General features: G+C 33.2%; 1 protein-coding gene across 1 annotated transcript; it reads left to right on the forward strand.

Annotated features, from left to right (window-relative positions):
• The first annotated feature begins 3,586 nt into the window (after positions 1-3,586).
• LOC103998931 (uncharacterized) lies at positions 3,587-7,382 on the forward strand. Its single transcript, XM_065166261.1, has 5 exons — positions 3,587-4,026; positions 4,099-4,232; positions 6,076-6,223; positions 6,936-7,042; positions 7,138-7,382. Exons 1-5 carry the CDS (start codon positions 3,753-3,755, stop codon positions 7,177-7,179), a joined length of 705 nt encoding a protein of 234 aa, XP_065022333.1. The 5' UTR covers positions 3,587-3,752; the 3' UTR covers positions 7,180-7,382.
• Positions 7,383-11,703: the final 4,321 nt, after the last annotated feature.

Raw genomic sequence — 11,703 nt, forward strand, 5'->3', positions numbered from 1 at the left:
GATCTCATGAAGTTGCTACAAACCTTGCTCTTTTAAATTAATGATAGTATTGAGTAGAGATCTCTCATGTTGCAGCCACTGGCACAATAATCACTTGCAAGTTGCAGTTAATAGCTACATTGTGTTTGTCATTTGCCACCACCATTCCAATATTGAAGCAAACAAAAACATTGGAATGAAAAGAAAATTAAAGAAAACAAAAAAGAATTTTCATGTCGGCTGCCAGTAATCCAAGTTGTTCTGTGAACAAGTTTCACAAACCTTCATTGTCTTTCAGGTCTTTCTTACATGTGCATGCATTGATTGGAAGATCCACTGCCCTTCCTGCAACCAAACTAGTTTATCTGTTATTATGAAAGATTTGATTTGCTCCACAATCAGATCTCTTATCTGAAAAATTCTTGAGATGGTAAAGAAGGTAAGATATAGTTGTGAAAACAATGGAGATTCTTCCTTGCCTGTTGAGGTATCAGAAATGAAGAACATCTTTAATACTAAATTAGTCCTTTTATGATTGAATACTCTGATGGTTATGTGCAATAATTTGCTTTATTGATGTGCTATCATAGTCATTGAGCCTTGTTTAGGTATTCCTAACTAAGAACTTTAAATCTCAAAGATATTTGCTTTAAAAGTCTTCCTAATTGATTGAGACTTCTTAAAGTAGGAACTACTTTAAAACTAAAACTTGACTGACTTATTCATGTATGAAGACTCAAAGATGGTTATGTACAACAATTGTCATCAACCATTGTTGAAGTCTAAACCAGGAACTTCCTTAAGACTAAAACTCAATTAGTTTCTTCATGTATGAAGACTCAAAGATGGACATCTACAACAATTTGCTTTGGCAATCATAAAGTCTTCCTGATTGGTTTAGGAGACTTAAAACTCAAGAATCTCATTCATGTATGAAGACTCAAAGATGGTTATGTTCAACAATTTGCTTTGTCAGAATGTGCTATCATAGTCATCAAGGCTTGTTAAAAGATCCAATCAGACAGCACACAGATCACAACCATCCAAAACTCTTCAAATTGGCATTTCCTCTTCTGAATCTGCCATTAGAGTCACCACAAGTTGCCAAAGATTTCCTTTCACTTGCATAACACAACCCGATAAGACTCTTTTGCCTTGAAGATGTGCTGCCACTTCCAATGATGTGCATGTCCACCAAGATTACATAGTTGCTAGGGTCTGATGACCTTTGAAGAATCTACCTTTCCATCTCAATCTATAGAGACTGTGTGAAGTTCTAGTACATGAGCATGAAGCACCCATTAATGTAAGACTTGTAGCTAAACCAACAGAAAACCAACAGAAAAAAAAAAGTGGTACCTAAAAGTTGAAAGAGATTAATAGAAATCAAAGCTCTTAAATGGCTTTTACTTACTAAGAACACTACTTTCTAGGAAGAAGAAGCACTTCCAAGTTCTTAAGAAGATTGAACCAGAGACTTCAATATAGAACATGACACCTAAAAGTCAGAAGTTGATTGGGTGTATTCTATATAACCTCATTGAAGAAGAATGCAAGAGCAAAGAAGACTTCTCCTTGGGAAGTCTGACTCAGTCTCCACAGCTTACAGGAATTAATCTGAGTTCAAAATTTAATGATTCTTAATCAATTTGACTCTTGCATGTATCCACCTACTCCAAGTAGATATCTTTCATGATCAATTTTGTTTTTGGAAGTTGAAAGTGATCTTTACAATTGAAATGCTGGATGATGAGATGTAAGATTTAGATAATAGAAGAGTTATATCCAAGCTCAGGTAACCTGCAATATCACACATGATACTTGTTTGAATGCGATGCTATCCAGAGCATAATTTAACAGGAGTTTTACTGATGATCCAAGTGTGGAATGTCCAATCAGAATTTATATTTTTTTTTGGGCATTGGTAGACTACTCGTAAGAAATTTGGATTTAATACTACGATAAAAAGGAGATATATTGATGCTCAGATCATAGTAGGAAAGTATATATAGTTCATCTTATTATTTTATATTGGTGTATTGATTGATCATCGTATGATACATATCAAACTGTATCGATGTACTGATATATGATATGATGGAATGTATCGAAAAATTAGTATGTACTGTCCATATCGATCCCCTATCAAATCGATACGTATCATCTATTATATTGTGACCATAAGATCACCTAAATTTCATACAAAAATTTAATATATCTTATTTTACATTATGCAATCTATAATTGGCTCAAAATACTCCATTCTGACCATTTTTTTTGGAAGTCTGATGATCTCAGGCAATTTGAAGTAATAAAGAAAACTAAGCAGAAAAAATAGCATTTCCAGCCTTAATATTTAATGTCTAAAAATAAGAAGATTTACCAGCCTTTGGCATTACCTCTTTCAAGAAAGAAGGCACCCTAGCAAAGCTTTCAAGCATGAATTCCACAAAATCCTCAAATTTTTGTAATATCTTTGGGTAATCACATCAACCGAAATAATCACCTCTAGCCCTTAAAACTATCTGTTCTTGCAAATTACAAACCATGGCAATGAGCCTGTGAATTTTACAACACCAAAACTTGAACTCATTTCTAAAGTCAACTTAGGCAACTAAGTATAGATGTCAAAAAATATATAATTATTTTTATTTTGATGGATTATTACATAATTATTAGGTCATATATTCGACTTCACGTAAACACGACTCATACTCCAATTAGTGTAATATTATGGAAAAAATAAAATTGGGCACCTATGAATTATTCATTATATTTCCCATATCACTATCCAAATCACAATCATTATCCAAAACTCCATTTGAAATGCTTACTTAGCCCAAACTTATTAGTGGACACCCTACTCATCTTAAGCGGGTCAAATAGATACGGCTACACAAAAAAATCCGACCCGCTATCAGCCCTATGATCATTTATTTCCACCTCTATAGATTTCTTGGGCCTTAAGCTGTCATCATGTGGGCCACTAAAGACATTGTGGGCCAAGTACCACTTAATGTGCCGGTTCGAGTTCGAAACGAACCGGACACAATCCCCCAACATAGGGTTCGTTTGATCGAGCCACACGTCTAATTGGATCTCTTTGAGGATTCAATTCAATCGATGCAAGAAGAATCCATCATATTCCATTCGGTGGCGCATTCTTGTCGATCTGATACCGACGCAATATGATTGGAGGACTTGCTGTCTTGAACTGTGGAATGTGACACACCCTGTCACCAACCGCCACAATAATTTTAAGAACACCATATTTAAAAGATATTTTTAAAAGGGATATTAATATATAAAAAAATAAAAAAAAAATAATTTTATTTATAAAATTATAAAGAAAAGAAAAAGGACAGAGAGACTTCTAAACTTAAAATTAAAAAGGATGAATACAAAATCACTATGGAAAATATATATTTTCATAAATATATTTCTTATAAATAATGTAGCAGTAAAATGTCAACCAATAATATCAAAAGGATATATATATATATATATATATATGTTTTAATTAAATGTCAACCAAAAAAAACAAGAAGACCGAGAGATCACTACTGCCATTCATTTATTTGAGTGGCTTTTGGAGCTACCGAACGGCTCTCTTCTCTGCTCTTCTCCTCTCATCACGCTGCTGCCCTCTCTGCCATCTCAAGAGCCCTTCACATTCCAAGCCCCCTCCTATATACTCCCTGCCTTCATCTCCCTCCTCCTCCTCCTCCCTCTCCGACGACTGCGCAAGGAGAAGGAAGGAGAGAGAGAGAGAGATGGCAGTCCAATGGAAGCCGAGTTGTTCTTTGAGGAGCCCACGTGCTCCATTACTGACACCCTCTTCATCGTTTCCATCTTCACCAGCTTCCATGCCGCTCCTCCTGCACATGGCAAAAGGAAGAAGCGGGCTCAGCTATCGCGGTCGCCGCTTCGTCGTCCGGTCGAGCAGCGGGAGTCTGGAGAGCGGATGGCAGCGCTGGTGGCGGCCCCCGGAGAAGGGATTGGGGACGTCCGACGTCAGCCTCAGCGATGTCCTCTGGCCCTCGGCAGGTGCTGCTCCTCCTCGTGTGATCTTGTGATGTTGGGAATGGCGCGTGGTGGTGAACGAATTGGATGCCGCAGGTGCGTTCGCAGCGATGGCGTTGCTGGGGAGGTTGGATCAGGTGGTAGCTTCCCGGGGCCTGTCCTTCACCATTGCTCCTCTGGGGGCTGTGTGTGCCGTGCTGTTCACTAACCCTAGTGCTCCTGCTGCCCAGGTTCGAACACCTCTTGCTCTTGCTCTTGCTCAGTCACTTATGTTGCAGATTATTGGCATACAACAGAGTTCTATGCTGTTGGAGGAGGTGGAACCTACTTGGCTTAAAACTAATTCCTTTAGTTCTCATGATCACGAGTGAAATTTGCTTCTCAATTTCCAATATGTTCTATGGAGGAACACCATGAACTGGATCACAAATGAATAATTGGAAGCCCTAAGTAGCAAGATGCTTGGATAGGGAATCAGCAAAGAATTGACGATGGATGTTTGTGTTGTCTGCAAAATGTAGAGTAAATAAACAGAAGCACATTCTGAAACTAAAAGAGAACTTGAAAATCTGGTCTTTTGTAGATAAGGATTGAACAATATTTGAAAGAGGGATTTCTAGTTTTTCTTCTTGTTGTTAACAGAAACTGTGCAAATTTCCTAACCTATTTTAATGTAAGATATCCACTAGTGTATTAGCTTATTGAGATTGTGCTAAATCTCATGAAAACATTTGGCCAACAGAGAAGATTTCTAAAATAGGATGTAAACCACTGGCTTGAATGGAGTGATTTCCACCCAAAAATAATCAAGAGGACTTGTAGAAACAAAGGAAGGAGCTTCATTTTACATATTTTGTTAAAGATTAAAACATGATTACTGGCAGATTGCATTTCAGACGAAAGTCAAATGTTTTATGGGCTTTTTAGGAGATATATATAGGAGTTATTATCAACTGCAGTAATTTGCATGTGAGATGAGGTTATGTAGAATTTGTAGCTCCAGCTCTTGGCTATGAATTTCTGGGATTTTGACTTCCCTATTTGTCTTTCAGAAACAACAACTTTGATAGATTTAGTACCTAAAAGTGATGCAGGGCAAATTTAGTCCTTGGAGGATCACTGAATTTTGCTAAAATTTTAGATTGCAATGAGGTCTATCACAAAAGCCATAAATATGTAGTCAATTATTGCATTAGATTTTAAAAAAAGTGTAAAAGAAATTAATAGAAATCCTGAAGGAGGGATTTAAGCTTTTGTGAGTAATTTTAAGGTGTCACCTTAACTTGAAAGATTAAAATACTAGCTTATAGGCTGAGTAATTCTCGTTAATTACTCTCGTTGTTGTCAATAGTGAATAAGATTATTTCTAGATTTTAGTTTAGCAACATCAGTTAAATTTAGAAGTAAAATTATACATTCCAGCAAAATAAAGTTTAACTTGTTATTGTTCAATGGGTTGAGTAAAAACATATCTGAAACCATGGTTTTAAATCTTGATAATGGACTTGTGCCGATCCCTATCTGGATCAGTATCAACTGGTATGAATCAGGTATATGTGGGCATACAGACACATTTTTTATCAGCAATACCAGTCAACACCGAGAAGAGGGCAGGAGGATGAGAAGGATAATAGGAGGTAAAAGTTGGGTTGAACTATTCAAATTCAAATATCAAAGTTCAAGGTTTCATATTCTCAAAAGAACAAAAAAAATATTCCAGGTCCCATAAAAGACAATTCTGTACCATCAGCTGTTCCTCTTGGCGTAATGAGGTTAACATTTGCTTCATTCAATTTGATTTGCCTATTTGTTGCACATTGTTGGTAGAATTAATTGAAGTTAAAATGAATAGAAGATCCAAGACACTAAAATGGTCATCTTTGTTTCTGAATTCCTCCTTTATTAGAATAGTAAGTCGATAACCTTTTTCCTTTAAATTGTCTAGCTTTAACATGATTATTCTACTTATCAATTATCATGTGAGAAATACCTGTAAATTTCACAGGAAGTAGATATTCTATTTGTTCTTTAATCACTATATGATGATTAACTCTAACATGAATTCTGGTACAGAAGTACAACGTGTTCGTTGCTCAGATTGGTTGTGCAGCATTTGGGGTACTAGCTCTAGCAATATTTGGGCCAGGATGGTTGGCAAGAGGAGCTGCTCTTGCTGCATCTATGGCATTCATGATTGCGACTGGAACTACCCATCCTCCAGGTAAAACTTTATAGTGACCATGTGTTCCATATTCCATTTCTGTCGTTACAGAAGTAAGATTGTACTGTGTCAGCTTTCACAAACTAGACTTAAGCCTGGTAATCTTGATGCTTAATTCGGCTATGAACAAATTAGGTCAAGTTGTCAACCTATTTCAAACTATTTCCAGCACCCTTCTTATAAAACTAGATATAAAATGTCTCCTTACTGATCGATAGGAATGATCAGGTTTCGAAACAGTAGTTACTGATATGGTTTCTATGGCTCAAACATTGGTCATTCAAATTACAAAGGAGCAACTTTATCATGGATTCATGGTACAAAAGTTTGTCCTTTAGGAAAGAAAAAAAACAAGAATGCCTAGGGTAACTCAAAAGCCTTCATAAAGTTCAAGAATGAATGCCTGGGGTAGAATGCTTGCCATTTCGTTGTCTTGGTTTTCATGCTAATTTTAACTCAGATTTGTAACGAATTACTCATGGTAATACATTTATCCAGAATAACTTACTGCATTTAATTATGTTAGTGTTATATATCTTGTCATGATATGAAGTTCACTTCGTTTGAAGTATGCTGTATCTTTTACTTGCGACTGCACTGGAAAGCTAAGGATCCTCCCTGTTTGTGAAATATGCTTACTTATCTATGATTTGTCATTTATTATATCTTGGTAACTGATATTTTCTTTTTCTACATCTGCTTGGAAATGCAGCTGCCAGCTTGCCTATCTTGTTCATTGATGGTGCCAAGTTCCATCATTTGAACTTTTGGTATGCCTTGTTCCCTGGTGCTGTGGGCTGTGTTTTTCTATGTTTAATTGTGAGTATGTTTCCCCCCCAAGTATTGTATGTTCACAAACAACCTTCTCCAGCCATAAGTGATTCATTTAACATGTTCTGTTACCTCTGTTGCAGCAAGAGATGGTGACTTTTCTGAAAAGGAACTGCAAATTTTGACAAGAGGGAGTATGCTTTCACAACTCTCGTGTTCAGCCCACAACCCTCCTTGTCATATGTATCTTATCTTTCCCATTGACTTTCTCTGCCATACATCCAATTGAAGTCAATGTTTCTGACATTTTGTGCTCTCTTTTTTCATCCTCTTTGCCAATGTAAGATGTCAAATTGAAAATTATAATATATCAGGAATAAACTGTCAATCATCCGTGTAAAAGGTTTACAGAGATTTTCATCATCCGAGTGTCAATGTCAGTCTCAAATACAGATGAAAAAAATAAAAGATTGTATAAGATCTTATGAACATAGATTTGAATTAGTTTCAGTATAGGGCCAGATTGTCGTTTGAAAATGACAATCGACATTTTTACCACTTGAGTGTTTCGAATTATAAATGGTGGGTTAGAGGATCTCAAACAATGATTTAAAAGATATTAGGCATCAAAACGTCAAGATAGATGTTTTAAAATATAAAATATAATTAATAAATATGATTATATAAATAAAAAAATATAATATTAAATTAAGAACATTTGAAATATCAAATAATATTATCTATTTTTTAATAATAAAAATATTAAAAGATTCAAAACAATAAAATTTATGTCAAATTCAATCATTCATAATCAATATTGTTATTCTTAAATATATTATTATTCTTCTCATCTTTACGTACATTTTTATGAAAATATGTTTTCTCTTCTTCTGTCTCAAGAGATGAGTTTGTACTTTTGTACTTAATTATTTTTTTTTGTCATTTGTTTTGTAAATATTTGTAATTCTTCAATACTAGAGGCTCTTGCCACATCTTGCTATATCAAGTTGTCATCTTCAAATACAAGCTCGTTTTTGACATAGATTGAATCAATATTATTTTACAAATCATAACGAGCATTAAATGCTTGTTTATACTTTATATAAATAAAATTATATAATTATTGATGCTCTAATCGATTTTTTTTCTTTTTGTATGAATATATCCTCTCATATAATTTAAAAATATATTAATATATTTATTAAAAAAAGATTAATTAAAATAAAAATATTATGTGATCCTTATATGTTCAATAATGCTCCAATTTCGCTCATAACTCGTAGTACTATATGTCAAATTAAAAATCTTGATAGCCGTAAGTTTGAGATGAAATTTCTAAATAGACTCTACCATATAGTTGTAAAATTTATTTTATTAATAATAATAATATACTATATATGAAATTAATTATATAAATTTATTAATACATAGGGATGTAGTTGTCCTAGATTGAACGATAATTAAAATTCCAAAAAGACTATCGACATTCTTATATAAGGATAATGCATATGATTTTATCTTGTACCTCAAAACTAATATTATAATGCATCTTGCATCTCAAGGCATGAAACTAATCTTGCAATGCATTGATATGACCCATTTATAACTTTTGCATCAAACTCAATAGACGTGTTCTTATAAATAAATTTTGGATGCTTATTGGGCGATGAAATTGATAATTTCATCTTTCATCAAATGATCGTAAATATTTTCTTATACTTTTCTTCATTTTTATCAAAAAGAACTTTTGAATTATCTCCTTTGTTTTATCCATAGCCTCATAAATATATTATATTATAATTTTTTTTTTTCATCATCTACCAACATAAGGACTCAAATAAGAGAGCATATTACTTTTAATATATAAATCATAAAATTTCAAAAGGATGACATTAAGATGATATCATCGATCTCTTTCCTTTTACTTTTTTTGTTCATTTGCTTCTCACCTATTTTTCTAAGGTAAATATATTTTTCAGGTTATGTTTTTACATATAATATTAAGAAGTAGCAAATTAGGTGAAATTATGTCTCACCAATTTCTTGTTATTTATGAATTCTCTCGTTATATTCAAAGCTCCTATGCAATTATAAAGAAATCCAAACAAAGATTGCACTTTGTAAAGTCTTTTTGATTTTAAAATTTTTTTCAATATCTTCTGACATTAAATCAATACAATGTGCGGCACATGAAGTTTAATATAAGCTATCTTTTTGCTTCAAGTAATTTACCTAAAACAAAAGATAACAAAATTGATAAGACTTAAAAGTCATGTAATTCTTCCATTCAAATTGGAGATATCAAGTAATTAAAAGATTAAAAAATTTAAAAAATAAATCTTATCAACTAACATATAGTTGTTTCCATTATGGATTATAATTTGATGATATTTTATTCACCAATTTATTCCATAAATTTATCAAGCAACTCATATATTTTTTTATCTAGATTTTATAAAAAATGATGCATTTATTCATTTCACATGTTTCATAAATAAAGAACAGTTGATTATAAAATTAATTATACTCTTATGTCTCTTGTAACTAGCATAATAGAACAACTATGCCTTATAATTTTTGTAACCCTTTAATAATTTATTTATATAGTTCAACTTTTTTTTTAACAATGAAACTCATAACTCAATAACTTGGAGATTCTAATCTCCTACGATATCTTCCAATAACTTTAATAATCTCCTAAAAGAAATGTTAATCTAATAGAAAAAGTGAGCAATGTGATGAATTATTCTTCCCCTTGTTTCTTTATCAGAAGAGGCACTTATATTTGTTTATCTTAATTTTACTTTTACTTGCGCTTATTATTTTTGTGATCCTTGATATATATATATATAAATCTATTGGTTCCTTTTTACCTTTTTTTAACAATCATAACTTCTTTTTATTTTTTATCATATACTCTTTTTCTACTTGGATTAACACTTTCATAATAATCTTTTTCTTGTTTAAAATTATCTTTGAGTAAAATCCTATAAGATTCATTCTTTTATAATTTTTTTCAATCATATAAGCTAGCAGTTCTTCTTTTACATCAAGTGGACACTTCTTATAGCTTGGCATTCTTAAAATTATCTGGTTGATGCTACTTTACATGAAAAATATTACATCTAGTAATCTTATCACAAAAGATACAAATAATTATATTAGGACCTTTAAGATCATTTAGATAATTATATCTTTCAATTTTTCTAAGAATCTTTTAATTTGCTTTGTACATTTATCATTAATCTTGACTCCCTAATAATAGTTCTAAATAAATAGAGATTAACAATATTAAAATCTAAACATTATATTATCAATCTAAATAGAGATTGCTTTGTACAATAGTTAGAGGGGGAGAAAAGAATCATCGATAATGAAGAGTGAGGAAAGGGGAGGGTACCAGGAACTTTTGGATGACGACGATGGTGATGAAGGAAGATATAGATGATAACAATAACAATAGAGGAAGCTTCAGATGATAGCAACGATGGTGGCGGAAGCTGCATATGACGATGTCATGGGCAGAGGAAGTTTTAGAAGTGTTCGTTGGTCACGGAGAAAGCTACAGTCCTCTCCCTCAAAGGTGGAAGCAACAACGATGGAAGGAACTATGCACGAAGGCTAAGCCATCATACTCGTTCGTTGGTGACAAAGGAAGCCTCGATCTTGTGTATTAGTGATAGAGCCAACGATAAAGGAAACATCGACAACAAAGGCAGAAGCTACATTAGGGTTTATAGCTCGGGGTTACATAGGGGTGGGTTTTGTGAGTATAGAAAGTAGCTAGTTGGTTCGATTGAACTAGACTTAAAAAGTCTGGTTCGATTGTTTCATTTGAACCGAACACTCGCCCAAGATGCCTAACAATTGGGTTCAGGCGAGCGCCCAGGTGATACTTCATTAAAGCATTAAAGCATGCCGCTTGGTCAAAACTTGAGGCACTCGAACCTCGTCTCACCTCACCTAAGCATCTATTTAAACTTCTGATCTCAAATAATTAAGGCTTTCAACTTTTATTTTTTTGTTATTATATAATTTGTTATTTAAACAAAGTTTACAATGTCTATCTCCATGGTTGTGTACACCAACATATTATTTGTCTACTCTTATGGTTATTGATGCTCAAGTGAAGCGCTGTCAAAGATGAAAAGATCATTCTATCAGTTCTTGCAGATGCTCAACTCTGGCAAATTCTACTGAACTATAAAACTTCAGCCATTTCTGCTTTGTGGCAGAAATCATCATTAATTTTTTATCCTTTCTTTCCAGTAAACTAAACTGAGATAATGTAGTGAATTCTTCGGAAAAAAAATAGTGAATTCTTCACTCTATAAAAAATGTAACTTTTTGACCCCAAAACAATAGATAAAACTTCAATTCAGTTATGTGCAATCTCTAGTGCATTCATCTTTCCATCTAGTATAAGTTTGTGGGTTGATGGCTAACCAGCTGAATGGCATTTCTATAGACAGGAAGAATGTTTACATTAGAAAGTTGATAGAGTACTCATTTCTAGCTTGGACCAAATAGACAAGACATAAACAATAAGCACCTGTTTCTGTTTCCTAATAAGCTTCTCACATGTAAACAAAACTACTTAGGCCAATAATATAAAGTGACTGAGAAATTGATCAAACAAAGTATATTCAAGGTTTGAACGGAAAGATTTAGGTGACAATGTCAACATTAAGTGTACTAAAGATACAAAA

This window comes from Musa acuminata, chromosome BXJ3-9 (genome assembly GCF_036884655.1).
Source record: "Musa acuminata AAA Group cultivar baxijiao chromosome BXJ3-9, Cavendish_Baxijiao_AAA, whole genome shotgun sequence".
Taxonomy (NCBI): Eukaryota; Viridiplantae; Streptophyta; class Magnoliopsida; order Zingiberales; family Musaceae; genus Musa; species Musa acuminata.

Bases quoted from the DNA above. Each gene is read 5' to 3' on its own strand.
- LOC103998931 (XM_065166261.1), top strand. From the start codon at position 3,753: ATGGCAGTCCAATGGAAGCCGAGTTGTTCTTTGAGGAGCCCACGTGCT. The intron at 4,233-6,075 runs GTTCGAACACCT...ATTCTGGTACAG, and splicing joins CTAGTGCTCCTGCTGCCCAG to AAGTACAACGTGTTCGTTGC. The intron at 6,224-6,935 runs GTAAAACTTTAT...TTGGAAATGCAG, and splicing joins TGGAACTACCCATCCTCCAG to CTGCCAGCTTGCCTATCTTG.